The sequence below is a fragment of the Monodelphis domestica genome, chromosome 5 (genome assembly GCF_027887165.1).
Source record: "Monodelphis domestica isolate mMonDom1 chromosome 5, mMonDom1.pri, whole genome shotgun sequence".
Lineage (NCBI taxonomy): Eukaryota > Metazoa > Chordata > Mammalia > Didelphimorphia > Didelphidae > Monodelphis > Monodelphis domestica.
In genome coordinates this window covers 268,060,952-268,081,718 of record NC_077231.1, presented here as the reverse complement: position 1 = coordinate 268,081,718, position 20,767 = coordinate 268,060,952, and the positions used below count along the sequence as shown (strand labels likewise).

General features: G+C 36.0%; 1 protein-coding gene across 9 annotated transcripts in view; it reads left to right on the top strand.

Moving 5' to 3' along the window:
- CACNB2 (calcium voltage-gated channel auxiliary subunit beta 2) overlaps positions 1-20,767 on the top strand; it is a 413,180-nt gene that overhangs the window by 239,681 nt on the left and 152,732 nt on the right. The window contains exon 1 of one of the 9 annotated variants that reach the window (XM_007504909.3): positions 7,419-7,992. The exons of the other annotated variants lie outside the window; for them this stretch is intronic. Coding sequence (XP_007504971.1) covers positions 7,960-7,992 — 33 coding nt within the window. The 5' untranslated portion in view covers positions 7,419-7,959. Of the gene's footprint in view, positions 1-7,418; positions 7,993-20,767 lie in introns of those variants that run through there. 9 annotated transcript variants of the gene reach the window in all.

The following is a 20,767-nucleotide window of genomic DNA, read 5'->3' as shown; positions in this document are numbered from 1 at the left end:
AGACTGGATTTTTCTTGAATGAATGAATAATTTTAGTACCATCATTTTTCCAAAATGAATTTTAATTGCTTTATGCAGACCTGAAAGAATGTTTTAAGAATATGGCACCTCAGCAAAGTAGTTTATCAAATAATAAAGTGAAACATTTCTTAATAGTTATCTTCCTAGTAAATTCTGTCCTTAAAAGGAAATTATCTTTTATTTCAACATTTAGTAAGATGCAAAATAAAAGTATTAGTCATCAGACTAATTTATTGAGAAAAAAATAAATGCATTTAAATAATGTATGGATTCTATACAGGAAGACCTAAGGGCAGAACTTAATATTTCAGGTTTTGTGTTGAGTAAAGCTCATTTTTAAATTGTAGCATTTTCTTTTAGTAGAGTAAAATCACTCATTCATGAAATGTTACAAGCTATTTGGTAGGAGAGAAAGATGAGTTCCTCAAATGAATGGAAGGGAAATGACAGCTCTTTCTTGTTTATTTGGAGACCATGATAGAAATGGTTTCAATTTAACTGCCCTATGTTATGTTATGGGTAAAAAGAATCAAAACTTGTGTGTGTGTGTGTATAAAGATATAGATATATATATATATATATGCACAAGTATATGTTATAGTGATAATTGAATTTGTTTTATTCTATATGATTTTTAAGTCCCATTTAAGAATGTTATATCGGTAAACTTGGCTACTCTTGACTTATAAACCTATGTGAAGATAAGTAGGGGGACAACTAGATGGCACAGTGGATAGAGTGCTAGGCCTGGTGCCAAGAGAACATGGCCTCAGGCATTTCCAAACTGTGTGACCCTGGGAAAGTCACTTAACCCCAATTGCCTGATGCTTACCACTCTTCTATCTTGTAATCAATACTTAGTATGAATTCTAAAACAGAAAATAAGTTTTTTTTTAAAAGATAAGTATGTTAGCATCTTTCTTTTTAGTTATTTTACTTATGATGATTTAGTCCAAAGGAAATAGTGAATTAAAAGGAAAGATATTAATGTTTGGTTTTAAGAAGCAAAATCAAAACAAAATTGAAAAAGATAAAAAGCTACTCTATCCCAAGAACTGTAACAAGCAATCCTTCCAAGTATTTAACCTGCTGACATTTCATGTTAATCTGAAGATGACTTGTGCATTTGGGCTTTGACTGCCATCTTTATTTCTTGGGAAGAAAAAAGAAAAGATTCCCATGCTATTATATTGAAGTTTCTGGCTTTATGTTTATTAAGTAATGTCTGTTTAGTCTATTAACTTTGACAATGATGTCCATGGATTTTCTGTTTATTTTCCTAGGGGCGTTATGATGAAAGATTGTGCACAAAGTTATTTCTAGTATAAGCAATAAATCTCCATAGGCATGATCAGAGAATAAATGTCCTGTTTTTTAATTGCTTCTGATAGCCATTAGTAATAACAAATAGTTGCAAAGGTTTACACTGATGAGTAAAATTGTGGGGGAAAGGTCCAAAATTCAGTAAGTGCCTATTTCTCAAGAATGGTTGGAGGTTAGTTAAATACTCTGGTAAAACTATGCTATTTTATCATTCATCAGATGTTAGCAAAGTGTTTTCTTTACCCAAGATACTGGATGGTGTTGTTTAGTCATTTCAGTCATGCCCCATTCTTCATAAACAGTTTGGGGTTTTCTAGGCAAAGATAATGGAGTGGTTTGCCATTTCCTTATCCAGCTCATTTTACAGATAAGAAAATTGAGACAGAGTTACACAGCTAGTTAGTGTCTAAGACTATATTTTAACTCAGGTAGTTGAGTCTTCCTGATTCTAGATCCCAGCACTCTATCTACTGGACCTCTTTGCCATCTTTGGCGATTTTTTTTTTTGACTGGAAGATACAAAGATTAAAACCAAAAGGTTCTAACCTCAAGGATCTTACAATGTAGTAGGAGTGACAGGACCTATATAAGATAAATAAAATGCAAAATTAGAAAAGGCTTCATAAAAGAAGCTGAATTTGAGCCATGCCTTATAAAAGGAATGAGAGATCAGGAGGCAGTGAGGAGGCAAAGTTATTCCAAACACAGGAAGGAATAGAAGCTAAGGAACAGGAAAGCATGACACTTATTCAGATGACAGCAAGTAGTCTAGTTGGACTGAAAGATATAATATATGAGATTGATTAGTATAAAATAAACCTACAAAGGTAGGGGTCATATTGTAGTTGTCCTCAAATACCTAGAAAATGACATGACCCGAATATTGTGTTATGAAGGTTTATCTGCCACACAGGATGTATTGAAAAGATGTCGGAGACTTGTTAGACAAATATAATCATTATTAAGGACCTTCGATGTACTGTGCACTATACTAAGCTGCTTTCCTTCTTTGGTGTCTACCTGCCACCTAGTTCTCACCTGTGACTCCAAGAAACTGTAGCATGCTTGGCATCCAAACCCTAGTAAACTCTCTCAGAAGACAGGCTAAACTAGTTTGAGGGTAACCATCAGGCCTCAAGCCCATTGGGGAATTAGGGGGGATGTGTACCCCAAGCAAACGAAGACTTCCCTCCAACCCTCCAGCAGAATGGGTGGATGAGAACAATCTGTTTCAACAGCCATGAAGGTGATGGAAACAGATGTTATGGAGCACTTAGAGCTTGGTTAAAGATCCAAAAAGTCACAGTCATCCACCACACCCTGAGCTACCACTAGCCATCTTGACTTTTATTTTGTCACTGGATTTTAATGACTCCGGAGGAGATTGAGATTGACAACTTTGTGCAACTCTGCCTCACTAAATTCTAATTTGTATGTGAATCAAAAGATATCACCAGCAATGTCGTTTTGGTCCTCTTTGAGTATGAAGGGCAACAACCATCTAAGCACTTAGTATTCAAAGAAACAAAAGATCCCTATGCTCAAGGAGCTCACAGTCTAATGGCAGGGGTGGAGGAGGGAGGGGACACCATGCAATAACCATGTGGGCACAAGGTAATTGAGGAATAAATTAAGAATAGTCTCTGAAAGAAGGCAATGAGATTAAGGAGCACTGGAAAAGGAATCTTGAAGAAGGTGGGAATTTTAGCTGAGAATTGAAGGCAGCCAGAGGGAGAAAATTCCATGGAGGAAAAAATGGAATATTGTATGGAAGGAACCACATAAGGACGTCTGTTTCATGAGATGGTAGAGAATATGGGAACAAGATGTAAGAAGACTGGAAAATGGCCAGGCTATGAAGGATTTTGAAAGTCAGAAGATATCAGATTTGATCCCAGAAGCCATCAAGCCCCATTAGAGTTCATTGAATAGGATCAGACCTGAGCTTTAGAAAGATCAATTGAATACCCTAATGAGCAGACTGGATTTTGGAGACACTTCAGGCAGAGAGACCAACTGATTGGATATTGAAATAGTCTAACCATAAAGTGACAAGGACTTGTCCCAACAGTCAGATGAGAGAAGGGGATGTATTCAGTAGATATTACAAAGATGTTATCACAAAAGGATCTGGCACCAGATTGAATGCAGTGACAGAAAATGAACTGAGAATGAAATCTAGGTTGCAAGGCTGGGTGATACAGAGGATAAGGTTACTAATAAAGAAGGTTGGAAGCATGGAGGGTTTGGGGAAAGAGACAATGAACTCAGTTTTAGACATAATGTGTTTAAAATGTCTATAGGACATCCAGTTCAAATAGGCAGTTCCAGATGTAAGACTGGATGTTGGGAAAGAGTTAAGAGATAGACAAATAGATCTGAGAGTCATTTCAATAGAGATAATTGAAACTGTGGAAGCTGATGAGATCTCTAAGTAAAATAGTATAGACAGAAAAAAGAAGAGAGCCCTGGATAGAGCTAAGAGGAATTAAAACTTGAGAATTAGGATGGTGGGAGAGAGAATGAAATGGTAAGGGTAGATTTGAGGGTTAATTCAGGAGCAGGATCAACAAGTCTTAGTTAATAGTTACATTGTTGGAGGAGTCAAAGATGACTTTAACATGAAGGAAATTGGTTACTAGAACCACAATGATTCCATTAACAGAGAGAGAAATTCTGGAAAAATCAGGTTTTGAAGAAAGATAAGTTCATCATATAATAGATTTTGAACTAGACAGGCCCTTTGAATTATTTCTAACTGAATTCACCCATTTTACATGAGAAAACTGAGGTCCAACAAGGCTAAGAGACTTGCTCAGGGTTATACTGCTAGTAAGTGTCTAAGATAGGATTTGAACCCAGGTCTTTCTGACTCTAATACCAGTGTTTTAGCTGATCTATCACAAATGGAGTCAGTTTTAAAGAATTAGAATGCAGTAGAAAACAATGAACCCTAAAATCACAATGAACAAAATTTAATTTTTGGTGATTCATTTGTCTTGCCTCCTTGACATCTGAATTAAATGGCACAACATAGGGGCCATTTTTAATGAGTGAAATAATTTATTTTTGTTCTATGATGAATGGACTTGAGTTGCCCCCCAGTTGAAAAGTTAGGGGAAAAAAACAAAGATAGAGCCAGGTTAATATAAAAACATATATAGTCCAGAGACAAATTAAGTACTTCAACTGGATTTCCCTCTTTGTCTAGCTTGACATTCTTTTGCTAGCTCATTCTAAACTATTGCAACCCAACTCAATATTTTGCTTGTCAACAGACCCATTGTATGTAGGAATGGCATATATTTCACATAGTCTAGGGTAGTTTCCCCTTCAGAAAGCCAGGAGACAATCTCTTGTGGATCTGGAGAGTTAAGATTATAAAAAGACAACTAAGTGGCATAGTGATCACTGGGGATGAAGTGAGAAAGCCCTGAATGACTGAGTGAAGCATGGTACTAAGAAGCCTCAGACCTTTTCTGTCCCCTAACATAGGTGCTCAAAAAATAGTGTCACAGAGGGAAAAAGGAGTATCACAAGCTCCTCACATATAAAACTAATAGGATATGCTATGTCTGTGTATAAAATGTTGCCCAAGCATATCATCTTCTGGTAATTTGATGATTGTTTACAAAAATAATTCTGGCATTCACTACAAGCACAAGTAACCCATAAATTTTCACTATTTTCCATGTTGCTGGTTCAGGTGTTGTTTTCAGTTTGTTTTGTTTTGTTTTGTTTTTTTCATTTGTGTCCAACTTCATGACCCCATTTGGGGTTTTCCTAGCAAAGATACTGGAGCGATTTGCCATTTGCTTCTCTAGCTCATTTGATACCTGAGGAAACTGAGACAAAGAGGAGTAAGTGGCCTTCCTAGGGTCATACAGCTAGGAAGTATCCAAGGACAGATTTTTGAACCCAGGACCAAATCCAGAACCATCTTCAGATCTGGCTGTTTATCTACTGAGCCACCTGGCTTCCCTCCCCTCCCCACTGCCTCTTCTTAACTTTCTCAATTCTGAATTCTGAAGTCACTCAAATGAAACTCTTCTTTCCAAAATTAACACTGATTTCTTAATTGTCATCCAAACCTTCAATCTTCTTGAACCTCTCTGCAGTCTAAACTTTATTCTCTTTGATACTTTCTTCTCTCTAGATCACTGTTCATTATCTATCCTAGAGCCCTTCTTAGGCTCCAAAGCTGAATCTTCATCCAGGCATGTCTCTTACCTAAGACTATTCCCCAAAGGCCTATCTTAATTTATCTTCTATTTTTTTCTTCCTTGATGCTATTTCAGCTAGTGATCTCATCAGCAATCATGAATTCAGTGATTCTTAGATTTATCCAGACTTCACCTCTCTCCTGATCTCCAATCTCATATATTCAACTTCCTATTAGATATCACAAACTAGAATTTCTCATAGACATTTTAATTCAATGTGTTCAGAACTAATTCTCTTTCCCAAAAAACCTTCACCTCTTCCTAATTTGTCTATTACTGTTGGGAGCACCATCATCCTGCTAGCCCCAACATGGTGGCAACTTAGGAATCATCCTGGACTCCTCGTTCTGCCTTACTTGCCTATTCAAACATTGGTAAATCTTGTTGATTTTACATTTGAAACATATTTCACAAAGTCCCTCTTGTCTCTTTTGGCTTTGCCCCCACTCTGGTGTAGGACCTTATCACCTCACACCTGTACTACTAAAATAGCCTTGTTGATACTGTCTTGTGTCAAATTTATCTCTCTAAAGCACAAGTCTAATCATGTCCCTTCCTATCCAATAAACTATATTGGCTCCTAATTGCTTTCAGATCAAATATCAAATCTCCTCTTTGGCTGTTACGAAATACTTTTTAACTGACCTCTTCCTAACTTTCCAGTCTTCTTAAATATATCCCCCTTCCATATAAATAAATGTGACACTGACCTCCTTGCTGTATTTCATGGCATACATGGCAAACACTGTCTCTTGACTCTGCGCATTTTCCTTGACTGTCCACCATGCCTGGAATTCTTCTTCCTTGTATCTACCTCCCAGCTTCCTGGCTTCCTTCAAGTCTCAAAGAACATCCTACTTTATGTGAGAAGCCTTTCCCATTCCCTCTAGATGATAGCACCTCCCTTCGGAAATTATCTCCAATTTATTCGGCATGTATCTTGTTTTTACTTAGTTATATACATGTTGTATCCCTCATTAGATTGTGAGTTTCTTGAAGGAAGAGATTGTTTTTCCCTTCATGTGAATCATCAACACTTAGCACCATTCCTGGTACATAGTAAATACTTACAAATGCTTATCAACTTAATATAAGGGAAAATGAGCATGCAAAGATAATGCAGAGTTTAAAAACCTGAAAGACTGGGAGGAAGATTGAGCAGAAATCATGAATCTGAAATATAGCACCCACTTAAAAGCCATCTTACCATCTCCTCCCCTCCATCTCTTAAGTCTCTCCATAGTCTGATTAAAACCTCAAGAACCACATAGGTCATCTAGTCCAACTGATACCAGCATCACAGATCCTTTCTGATAGCTCAAAAGATTTTCCTCCAGCCTCTCCATGAAGGCCCACAGTAATGGGAAATGTCCTAAGCGGCTGCCCATTCCATCTCTTGACAGCTCTAATTGTTAGGAAGTTCATGAGAAATGACTTAATAACTTTTAGTCCCTTAACATGGTCATGTATGGCAGAAGCATTTGACAAATTTGTTCTTTTGTACTGACGGTAGAAAAATGAAATATTGTTCTGAATTCTTTTTCCTGAATCGTAATGTTGAGACAGCTGAGGTGTGATATTTTTATTGTACTGTACCTGGGAGATGACAAGAGTTACATTGTTCTTCATTAAAACATTGTGGTTATCAGCCCCCATTAACTGGTATCTTTGCCAAACTTCCCACATACCTTCTTCCCAGCATGAAACAAATACTGAGAGAGAAGGAAATATGCAAAAAGCATTTGTGTTAAAAAATAATAATCCAGTAAGAAATTAGCAGAAGGGATTTTTTAAAGAGCCTTTGTTTCTTTCCTTTGCAAATTATCAGACTATTTAATTTTTATTGATTTTTTGAATAGCATCACATTTCCCCAAACTCCTTTTAAGTTCATACAGAAAATATGCTGCCATGCACGGAAAGAAAGAGGAAATGATTTTTCATCATTGAATTTTGTCAACATCACTTAGGTTACTAGAATATTTTCTTCCTTTCCCTAAAAGCCAATCAGCTTGTAGGTTGGCAACATGTGATTAACTCATCTAGCAGAACCTTGAATGAGTGCCCGCTACCCCCAGACTAGCCTTTGCTCTCGATTTATAATTTTACTTCTAGTAATGGATTAATAAAACACCCCGAAAGGACTGAAGTGGTGGTGGTTTGATTATGGGAGACTCACTCAGCAACTTAGACCATCATTTCCTTGACTGTTGGCAGCAACAGTTTGTATCTTTTTGTGTCTGAGAATATCTTTTAAAAGCATTGCAAGCTTGGAAACACATTGCTCTGGATTCCAGCTGTGGAGAGGACTTCGCTAAAATATCACAGTTTAGTCTCCCTTGGGGGCACTTCTTTGTGGACAAACAGGAAAACTCACATAAGGAGTCTGAGAGCATGTACCTTTATGGCCATGAGGATTCAGAAGCGGTAAGCAACACAGCTTTGTGCTCATGATCTCATGCTTAAAAGTTAGTTGACTTCAAGTTGTAAGATTTTTGTTTTGTTTTTAAGTTGACCCTGTAGGATTGATGGGTTTAAAAAACTTATTAAACAAATAGCATATTTTTAGATCTGCTGCTCGTGTGGACGTGTTTGGTAACCTGGTTAAGATGTAAATTTCAAACAAGTTTCTTAATTAGAAATCTCTTTGGTTAGTATTGAAATTGTATTTGTAGATTGGAAGTTTTCTCAATTCATGTCAACTGTATTGGATTAGAACTGTTAAGAAATCTTTTTCATCTTTCAGTGATATGTTTAACAGTGTGCTGTTAGGGTCCCCGAGAAATTTTTTTTTCAAAAATAAAACATACTTCTCTCTTTGCCAGATAACTGAATTGGAAATGCTATATTCATTCAGATAATTTTCTTTAACATATATACCCCAAATTAGTAAATTGTCAGCATGAACATTCTCTAAGGACTATTTTAAAACCAAAAATATATTAAAATGTGATAGAATCTATATTACAATGCCCCCAATTTCCAGAATTATGAAAAAGTTCACATTTCTATATGTTTAAATTTTAGCATGAATAATTATCCACTAATCCATATCCTGGATGCAAATAAAATATGGAAATTAACTTTTTTAAGGGTTTTAGTAATATTTTTGAGATTGTCAAAACATTGTGAATTACGGTTCCTCAAGTTTTTAATTGGTTTCCTATGTTTAATAAACTCTGCTAATATAGAGGCAAAACTACAATAGAAACATTTCTGTTCATTAATGAACCTTTTTTATAGTACTTATATTTTATAATGCCCCCAAAAGAGGATATTATTTGAAATTCATGGCTAAGTTCTTATACCTCTTCATTGCTAATGATTTAGCTATAGACTTTACCACTCAACTTTAGTAATTATGTTTCTGATTTGTTAGCAATTTGGTGAATCAATAGCTTATTTGAACTCTGAAAAATTTCTTATCTAAACCTTGCTAATGGTACTGTAGTAGTTTGGTTAACTGTTAAATAGTAAGCTTGGATTCCTGGAACTATTAGAAATGGATTCCTCATTTTAGTTGTTTATGTAGAAGAAAGGGAGAATGGGATGACTTTACTTCTTAAGAACTTGTCCTGGAAGAAAGAAAATCTCCTCCATATAACAAGCCTTCTTTAAATATTAATATATACATTAAAAAACTGTTTCCTAGTTATAATGAGTTATGGTGTTTGTTTTTGGTTTGGTTGGTTTGGGGCCAATCAGTGAGTCACTGTGATTAGCAGAGGTAGTTTCAATTCACTGTTATGACCCTACAACACAGTAATTATAAAATGGTCTGCATAGCCTTATCAGATATGGGTATCCTGGGAATATTCATAAATAGATGCAATCCATTTGTGCCTTTTGTCACCTACATTCAGATCATTTGCTGAGTAAAAAACTAACCTGTGATTTCATATGCATATTCTCAAGAAGCTAAATGGAAGTTGCCAGAATTATTCTGGAGAAACTTCTACTGGATAAATGTGTTGTGATCATTAAACATCTTCCCTGCACCAGGCATCAAGCAGAATTAAGACGGTATTTTTTGTCCTCAAGTGAAAAATTGTGAGACAAGGGTCATATGCTTGAGGGAAGCACACCTAAAAATTAGTTCCCAGTTTACAATATATAATAATATATAATAATAATAATATAAACTGGGAACTAATAATGCCAGTATGTTCCAGGCACTGTGCTAAGTACTTTATAATTATTTTCTCAACTGGTCCTCACAATGGTCCTAGGAGATAGATGCTATCATTATCCCCATTTTGCAGATAAGGAAACTAAGGCAAATTGGTTGTGATTTGTTCAGGGTTGCACTAGTGGCTAAATTTGAACTCAGATCTTTCTGACTGTAGCCAAGTGCTCTATATACTATAGCACCTAGCTATATTAGAATCAGTAATATTTCATTTATCAATTACTTCTCAAATTGTAGTCTAAAGTCATATCAGTTCACAGCTCCAGATAACTTAAACCTTTAACCTGTTAGAAATGATGATGTACCAGAATGGTTTTTTTTATCTGATAATTTTGGTGGAGTTACTTTTTCTTCATTATTTAAGAAACCATATGCTCTTAATTCAAGAAAGGCCACTCACGTCAGCAGATGAGTTAAACAGTAATTGCATGAGTCATCGTATTAAAAAGTGCAGCCTGAAGTGTGGCAACAGGGAATACCCAAGTAATTTATTTTCATTTCAGTTGTGTTAATTTCCAGTCCCTGTAAATTCATTAATTTTAGCTTTTTCCGGCTGAGGCCAAATTTGAATCTTTTTCTGTATTCTGCTGCAGCATTATGTTCTGGAAAATATTGAATTTAGGGGCCCAGGATTCATGTTCAAACCCACTTCTGACATTCATTACTTGTGTGACCTTGAACAGACTCTCAGAGTTCTCTTTACTCATCTATAAAACGGAGTTTAGACTTGATAGCCTCTAAAATAACTTCCATTTCTATATTAATGGATCTGTGATCCTAAAAATTGATGGGTAGCATGCATTCATGTCTAGAGTATGGATCTTGGTGTATGGTAGACTTAAGCCTAAGACCTACCTTTGACACATATTGGTTGTGCAATTTGAGCAATTTATGTAGTCTCCAAGCCTTGGTTTCCTCGCCCATAAAATGAAGAGCATAAATACAGAATTTGAGAAGACTTTCTAAAGTTTTTTTTTCCTTTCTAACTGACTCACCCTTCTTTTTTTACTTAAATCTCCAATTCCTCACCCTTTAGTTCTTTGAAGCTATTATTTCCCTCGAGCTCTGATTTCACTTTCCTCCCCACTCAATCTCAGCCTTACCTGCCCAGCTCTCTATCATTTTTCTCCTCTCTGCTGCTTATCCTGTCCTTATGAGACCCAAGCCCTGGATTACTTCTACCTCTACCTCTTCTCCGACTGATTTGCACTTGAATGGATTAAAGGAAGCTCCACAATATTGCTAATGAGACAAAATCTATATGGTATGAGTCTCAATGATTCCCTCACAGCTGCCACGCAGTCCATGTATTCTTCCCTAATAAATTCTATAGATATCTTAGCCCCTGTGGAAGTTCTTTCAAAAATTTCTTTCTCTCTTGAAACTTTCTAGGTCCAATTTTTTTGTTTGTTTTTAATCGTTTGAGGTAGAGTTTATGGAAGTTACCAAATAGTTGAAAAAGATCTTTTAAACTAATCTTCTACTAGTAACTCAGCTACAACCACATTGAAAAGTGTAATTCCAAGTCTGCCTACCAAACCCAAATGGAATCATTCAGTAGCATTCTGCTGAAGAGTGGCCAGAATTTTCTTGTCACTAAATTCAGTGTTTTAAAAAAGATGAACTCGGGGCAAGCTATTTGTCATATTTTCTAAATCCTGCCCAAAGTCCTTCAACTGGAACTTTTTTTTCCTGCTAATGAAAGTAAAAGGTTTTGTTGGTTGGTTTAGTTTGTTTGTTTTTACTTTAGTTTTGAAGTGGAAGGGTTGGGGGCAGAGGTGGGAATGAAGATTTCGAGAAAGCTATAAATTTAGAGTTCTCAGATTAGATCTCAAGTAACCTATAGAGATGGTCTATTCCTTTTATTGTTTCTGTGTGAAGCATATTTGACATGAATTAGGAAGAGGAAAATTGGAATTTGCTATTCCCAATTTGAGGCAGCTACATGGCACAATGCATAGAGTACTGGGCCTGAAATCAGGAGAACTCATCTTCATGAATTAAAATCTGACCTCAGAAACGTACTAGCTGTACGGTACTGAATAAGTCATTTAACCCTGTTTACCTCAGTTCTTCATCTGTAAAATATTTTTTTAATTAAAAAAATTAGCTAGAGAAGGAAATGGCAAGCCACTCCAATATTGTTGCCAAGAAAATCCTAAATGGGGTCATGAAGAGTCAAACACAACTGAAATGGCTAAAGAAATTAGAAATTCCCAAGTTTCTCATTAAAAATGCTTTCAAGGGTTTCCTACATAGCTAGACAAGCTAGACTCATAACTTCTAGGAATTTCATTGCCATGCATATCCCTTGTGAGATAACCCTCCCTTGTGAGAGGAAGTATAGCGCTGCAGATTCTGACATATATATTATTGCATGTGAGATCCAGGACATATCATTTAAATCTCTGAGACTGAAAACATTTAACTTTTTCCTTTGGTAGTTTCTTTTCTCCTGGATATCTGTCTTAAAAATATAAATAGTAATTATCTTTTTAAAATGTACAAAATGAGGAATAAAATTATTATCAAATGGAAAACTACTGTAGATCTAAATGTTTGTGAGTCATGAACCCCTTTGTCAGTGGTGTGAAAACTATGCCCCCTTCTCAGAGTTATGCTTGGGAATCCATAAACAAAATACACAGGATGACAAAGGAAAGCCAATTATGTAGAAAGACAGCTACTCAAGTTTATTGTTTGGTACTTCAAGTTTATATGTAACAGGTTAAGAATTCCAGATTTACATATTCACATTTTGCTAAGAAAATGAACTTGTCTATACTTTTAAAAAAATCATTTTCTCTCCATTCCCTTTCAATCTCTTTTAAATGCTACTTAAGTTTTTATTGTCCTTGTTTGTAAAGTCATAGTTATGAATGTTATTCTGCCTCTACTTTCTCTTACCCTACCTTATTTTATATAAATCACATTTTTATGTGTTTTTCAACTTTGTCCTTTTATGGTATTATTTGATTATATTGATATACTACAGTTTATTCAGGTTCCTTAAAAATTAGAAATATAAATTCTTTCTCATTTTTTGCTATTGAAAGCAAAGTTACTATAAAAATTTATATAACAAGGCCTTATTTTTCCTTTTAATAACATGTTCTAGCAATGGGATTACTAAATTAAAGGATATAATGCATTTTGTAATATTTATTGTATATTAGTAATTGCTTGCCAAAAAGGTTTTGTCATTTCATTGTACTAACAGTGTAGTGGTTGCCTATTTTCCCACAGTCCTACCAACATTGAACTCTATTTATAGTTTACTACCTTTCAAGATAGTACTCCAATTATTTGAATTTGTATTTCTATGACTATCAGAGTTGGAGCAATTTTTGAATGATTATTGACAAAGTGTTCTTCCTCCTTGAGTGGAATGTTTATATCTATTGATCACTTATCCATTGGGGAATGAATAACTCATCTGTTCAAGAAATATTGATAATAACAGGATCTAAACCCTTGAAGAGAGCCATCTAACAACCTATTCCAAGTCTAGAATTCTCTTCACAATTTCCCCAATAAATGATCATCTACTATATTCAGAGACCTCTTGTTAGGGAGAACCCACCAACTCTAATAGAGCCTCCCCAGTGGAATCCCATTTTACTCTTGGAAAACTCTAAATGTTACAGGTTTTTTCTTGGCCTGAGCTGAAACTTGCTTCTGTAGGTTTTACTCATTGCTCCTAACTTTGGTCCCTGTGGCTAAACAGAATAAGTCTAGCCCATCTTCTGCAAGGTAATTTTTAACATACCCTTGAACCGATCTCATATCTTCCCTAAGTGTTCTCTTAGCCAGGTGAGGCAGCTCTAGTATTTCAGGTGTTTTTGTGTTTGTCTTTTTTAATGGCCTCTCAGTCCTATCACTATCCTGGTTGTCCTCTTCTATGTTTACTTGAGGTTATTTCTCTTATTCATAAAATGGGATCCTTACAACTGAACATAGTGCTCCAGATATCTGAGCAGGACAGAGTACTATGGGACTAGCACTTCCATTACTCTAGAAAATATCCCTTTTTTAATATTGAATAATATAGCATTTTGAGTGCTGTAATTGTTAATGTTATTGACTCAACTGGAGCCTATAGTCCACTAAAAGACCCAGATGATGTTAGACAAATTTCAATCTACTTGTGAAATTGATTTTTTTATCACTTAAGTTTTTATAAAAATGTTGAATCTCACAGCACCATAGATAGATCCCTAGAACACTGCCCTAAAGAACTCCCTCCATTTTGACCTTGAACCAAATGGCTATTCTTTGAGTATATAGCAAGTCTTGAATCAACAAGATCATAGTATTATTTTGCCCATCTCTATGTTATCTAGAAGTTTTACGTGAGAGACTTTGTAAAATGCTTTCTGGAAATCTAAATATGTTACTCTATCATTCCCTTGATATGTTCTTGTTATCTTGGCTATAAAAAACAGGGTAAATTGGAATTTTCATTATTTGTTTCATTTATTAAGTTTTGCTATGATAGCTCAACCTAGGCACATGCATACAGAAGTTTCCCCCCTCCCCCCCCCCCCGGATGTATGCCATCAAATCTCTACTCCAGAAGAGGCTCTGATTCTGCCCTGTCCTGGTCAAAATTTTTAATCAATTGCCAGGTTCCAGACATAAAAGTTATATATCTTCATAAATTTGTGCATTTAAGAAGGTGAGGAGGAATAATGTATTTTGAATGACAGAATTAAGATATAGAATATATTAAGGGGATTAAAAGGATAGGAGGTCATTTATTAGATAAACTTTAACATGACTAATTGCAAGACCCTATACTTGGTTAAAACAAACAAGCAAACAAAAATAAACAGCTTTGGAAATACTGGATTGGGGAGACATGGATCAATGGTAGTTCAAGTTAAACATGAGTCAGTAGCATTATGTGGCCATCCAAAAGAAATAATGCAAAATTGGACCGCATTAATAGAAGTATACTTTCTAAGGAAAAAAATGAACTAATAGTCCCATTCTATCCTATTCTGGTCAGATCATATCTGACATATTTAGTTCCATGTGATTCAAATTAAAAGGCACATTGGCAAACTGGAGCAATGGTATCAAACTCAGATAGAAACTGAATTTCTGCAAGCTGCATATTAACTTAGAATACTACAAACTAAAATTATCTACATTGTATTTTATTTTATTTATTTTTGTTGAACATTTACCAGATTTTGATCTGGTTTGTGAGCAGAATGAGTTTTATATTTCTGTTCCAGAGTGATTATTTTGTCATTACTTAATCATTTTCCTTCATGTCCAATTCTTCATGACCCCATTTAGGGTTTTCTTGGCAAAGATATTGGAGTGGTGGCCAAAATGGTGAGGAAACCACATATCATTGGGAATGATTTACAAGGGATATCTAGCCTGGGGAAGAGATGATTTATAATGAACATGGTGACAAATATTGATTTGAAAGGTCAGATGACTATGGTGGACTGGGATACATGATCAATGGGTTGGGTGGTTTTCTTGAGTGTTTTTCTTTGTTATAAAAAAGAAAGCTTGATAAAAGGTGAGGTTAGAAGGATATATTGAGGAATGAACCCAGTATAAGAAGGGCATGTTTAAAGAAATGACTTAGCAGGGTTTAAATATTCATATACTATTCATTCAGCAATAAGTGTTTAGATTCATATTCCCCAGCATCCTCACACAGTACTCCATCTATTCCCTTGCATTTGTATTGAATGAGAGACTTTAGTGTCATTCAGCTAATAAGTGTCTGAAGCCAGATTTGAAATCAGAAAAACTTATCTTCCTCACTCCAGGCTCAGCACTCTATCCACTGCACCATCCAGCTGCCATGCTCACTAAATGCTTGCTGACTAATTTTGATCTGGGCTGTCTCTCATGCCTGGAATATACTCCCTTCCCTCTCCTTTGGTTCACAGAATTCCTCTCTTCCTTCAGGAGTCAATTCAAGTACAACATCTCCTCCTCAACATCTCCTGATCTCCTCAACTGCTAATATCTTTCTTCACAAACTACTTTGTATTTATTTTTTCTGTATATATGCATATGTAGATATATGTGTATAGCCTTGGCTCTTACATTTGTATATTAGTTTCTGTCCAGTAAACATTATTTCATTCATTATATTTAGTAGTAGTAGTAGTAGTCTCGGTAACCAAGGATGACGATTGTCTTTGTGCATTTTCATCTATGGTGTATAGATGAGTGTGCAGAAGGAGATTTAAGTGGAAAAGTCGATGCACAGAGACAGTCCCACTCTCTCTGCATTGGAAGCCTGGGTCCAGTGGCACGAAAAATTGTTACACCTGGAGACTTCCTCAGCTGCATTGAAGGGCCGTGTTGTCCTTTGTGCTCCAACACGCCCTAAGTACTCCACAGTGCTTTGCTGCTTCACCATCTCAGCCGTTGAACCTTCTTATTGGTTTCTTCCGTCTGTTCTGCTGAAGCAGTCTTCACATGCTGGGTGAGCAAAGCCCTGGTTCACCAGGGGTCCATGACCCGATTGTTACCCTCACAAGGTCTAGCCGGACTGTCGAAGCTGTTGCCCGGGGTGAGGCCGCTGCCGAATGCTAGCAGCTACTGGGAGCCAAGTGAGAGCTGGGTGTCAGGTGAGGGTCAGAGGTTGGAGAGCTGCCCTAAGAGGGCATGACAAGCCCTCCATACCAGAGATACTACCCCTCTGTGAACACCCCATACACCCCTCATTATATCTCCACTAAATAGCACATAGTGGATTAATAATAAATGTGGTCAGGAAAGAATAAATTATACTTATTCTGTGTTGCTTTACAGAGCAGAACTCCAGTGTCAAATATGTACTATATACAATATTTAACAAAATAAACAAAGATGATGTTTAGTACACATTTTATAAACCCAGAAATCACATATATTTGAGACATTGTTACTGGCTAGGAGGTTGGATTGTGATTCCCTAAAACCCTTTCTCACTAGGAACCCAAGGTGTTATTTATAACATATATATATATATATATATATATATATATATATAATCCTAGATCTTTTTTTTAATTGCTATGTAGGTATTCTGTCAGTAGAAATGGAAAAAGTATACAGGGGGAGGCATGGATAATATATCTTAGGCATAAGACAATTCACAAAGAATTGATATTCAAAGTCAAAAATATCACATTGTATATGACATTGTGGCTGGGGATTAAAATCTTTTCATAACAGGGCATGGTTTCCTAATAGATCAGCTCTGGACATAGATGACCCCATGCCAGGAATACTCATTCTTCTTATTGCCATTCCTTAGATTCCCCTGCCTTTGAGAACCAGCTCAAATTCTGTCTTCCATCGAGGCCTTTATACATGCATATATACAGGATAAGTAAAAATAAACACAGGGTAGTTTGAGAAGGAAGATACTAATAGTTGAGGGGTTTGGGTCAGGCTTGCTGACAGGAAGACTGAAATTCAAGCCCCCTGGATTATGTGAATGAGCTGATCATGCATGATGAGCCAGTAGCCCAAGGCACTCTAAGACTATAAATTACAGACAAATTGTCAGTCCGAACCAGTAGAAGGTGTTTCCCCATCCAGATTTCCTTATGCCTATGAAAATATAAGTTGAGAGAGAGAGAGAGAGAGAGAGAGAGAGAGAGACTTTGTTCAATTCAGTGAATCCTGGAATGTCTTCCAGTTTATAACCCTTATAGGGTTGCCAACATTAAAAGATTCTAAAGTCCAAGATTCTAAAATTATGTACATAGTGCTTCAGACTTTTCAGGAAGGTAATTCTGACTAGACTAGCAGTCTAATCAAGAACTGTAAGGGAGGAGAAAAAATAGTAAGCCTCTGATAATGAGAGTGCCATGACATGAAAGAGAAAACCCTTTAATTATAGTAAACTCAGAGGCCAAATAAATCCCTGAGATATGTCAATTTGGCCATCGAATTATTATATCTTAGCCATGATGGTAGAACATGTTGGGGGATACAAATGTTAATATTTTTCACTGTAGAATAAGTGGTAATTGGGTGGTTAGTACTGAAGTTCTTTGTTATGTAAAACAGATAAAATTTGAATCTTTCTGGGCTCTGTGTGTGTGTGTGTGTGTGTGTGTGTGTGTGTGTGTATTGGTGGTGGTGGTGCTGGTTGTTACTCTTACAAAGCATATGCCTAATTGCTTTCTCCAGATTTGTTTCTTTTATCCAAAATATAACTCTGATATGAATGTTGGAAACAAACTATCCTACTTCCATCAGTAGAGCAATACAGTCTATATGAGGATAAGATAGGAGGAATCTTCTCTAAAGCCAGTTTAAAGGGAAAGTTAGGATGTGAACTCTAGCAACTACTTTATTAACTGCCTGTCTCTGCTTAACTAAGAAAAACATAGGTTTTTCTATATTGGTTTGGAAACTTGGAATCTTTGAATTTTCCACTTGAAACAGCTCTTCCTTGTAGCTTTTCATAAAATTTTACAATTTAACAAGCCAAATCAACAGAATTAAGACTCCCTAGCCTCAAACAAGAGCACTACTTTCAATTCCATCAAAAATAAAAATCTTAAAATAAATGTTGACTGAAACCCCAAACAATGTTTTTGTTTTTTGGTTGTTTGAGAGCCAAAAAGGAGAGATTTTTATTAGTTCAAAACCCTTGAGTATTACAGGCAAACTGTGAGAACCAAAGAGGATTCTTTGCCTAGTGCTAAAAAAAAAGCTATTTTGAGCATGACCCTTCTTTTAATGTTTTCCTTGAAGTTATACGGGAAAACTAATTTTATAAAATTTGTTCTTAATAAAATACAACTGCAGAGTCTTGATTTTTCTAATCATTAGTCCAGGAAAATACAAATAGGAAAGTAAATCATGTTAATTAAAGGAGAAAATCTTACTTCTCAGAGAATATAGACATTTACCACCTTCCCAGTGCAAATACTTTTTGAAAATTTTCTGATGCTGAGTATTTACTGCTACATGCCTAATTCTGAAGAAAATAAGTATGGAGATTTCTGGGGCCGGAGACTGGTCTCCATATTATTTTGCCATTGGCAGGAAATTTTGGCAGTAAGCCACATGAGGAGTTCTGATGAATACAGGGCCTGGATGGGATTTTCTGGAAACAACAAAAAGCAATAGAATGTTTAGCTGTTTGGACTGAGCTATCAGTGGCTTTACTTGAGTGTATGAATGTATTTGTATCCCCAGTAAATAGAACATTTCCAATTCAATTTTATAAATGTTCGTTATGTACCTGTTATGTACAAGACACTGGGTGAGGTGCTGGGTCTCCCCTGTAAGCAGGAACAAATAGGAATGTCCCCCTACTTTTAATCAGCTAAAGGAATGAGTAGAAAGGGAGCATAGAGAGAAGTAAAGAAATAGTAAGATGTCCAGACAGCCACTGTTGGAGATCTAAACTTACTTATGAGCTAGGTTTCTTTGTCCAAGTGATTTCCCCTCCTGTGGCCTCAGTTTCCTTAATGTAAAACGATTAGATCTGCATGATGTCTAAAATTCCTTTTAGTTCAGTCCTATGAATTCAGGTGCAATATAATAACATACACGTATTAACTGACACAATTTCACTCCAGTATATATTTCTAGACTAATTTTAATTTCACCCCCAAACCCCACCATATACTTTTCCATTCCAAGAGACTTGCTTATAGCCCATATGCAAGACAAATCATCTGCTCTCTATGTATTTCCCTCTTCTCCCCTGTTCCTAGAATATATACCCTCTTCACCTCTCCCTCTTGAAGTTCTAAAATTCTTCTCAAAACTTAGCTTAAATGCCACTATTTTTTATTCAAAATATTTTATTTTCCCAATTACATATAATAATTTTAGCATAGGTTTTCTAAAATTGTAAGATCCAAATCATCTCTGTCCCCATAAGCAATTTGATCTGGGTTATACATGTATTATCATGCAAAACATAATTCCATATTGGTCATTGGTGTAAGAGAATGTGTATATAAAACTAAAACCTCAAAATAAAACCATAAATAAACTTACTTGAAAGATAATATGCTTTGATCTGCATCTGACCCCAACAGTTCTTTCTCTGGAGGTGGAGAGCATTCTTTGCCAGAAGTCCCTCAATTGTCCAGGATCTTTGTTTTGCTGAGTAGCCAAATCTTTTATAGTTGATCATTGTACAGTGTTGCTATTACTGTATACAATGTTCTAGTTCTACTTAGTTCACTCTGCATCAGTTCATGTAGATCTGGTCAGCTCTTTCTGAAATCATCCTGTTCGTTATTTCTTATAGTACAGTAGTATTCCATCACCCACATATACCACAGCTTGTTCAACTGCTCCCCAATTAATGAATATCCCCTCAATTTCCAATTCTTTGCCATCACAAAAAAAGCTGCTATGTGTATTTTTTACAAAGAGGTCCTTTCTCCCTTTTTATAATCTCTTTGATATACAGACTCAGTAGTGATATCACAGGACCAAAGGGTATGCAAGTTTTATGGCCCTTTGGGTATAGTTCCAAGCTGATCTCCAGAATGTTTGGATCATTTCAGAGCTCCACCAACCATTCATCCACAACCCCTCCAACATTGTTCGCTTTCCTTTACTGTCCTATTGGCCAATCTAATAGGTGTAAGATGGTACCTCAGAATCTTTTAAATTTTCAAATTCCCCTTCCTAAAAGAAACCAGTTAAGGGCACAGCTAAGTGCTTCAGTGGATTAAGAGCCAAGCCTGGAGACAAGAGGGCCTGGTTTCAAATATGGCCTCAGATACTTCCTAGCTGTGTGATCCTGGGCTAGTCACTTAATCCCCATTGCCTAGTCTTAGAACCAATACACAGTATTGATTCTAAGACAGAAAGTAAGGGTTAAAAAAAAGAGAGAGAAAGAAACCAGTTCAGATTCCTCTTCTATACTCCTCTAGTGCTCTCCCTCCCCAACCCCTTATTTTTTTCTATCTGTAGACATCAGGTCAAAATGTCTGTCAAAGCTTTGGGGATTTAGGGGAGAACGTAAAAGAAAAAGACTCTTCTGATTCCCTCCCATCCTAG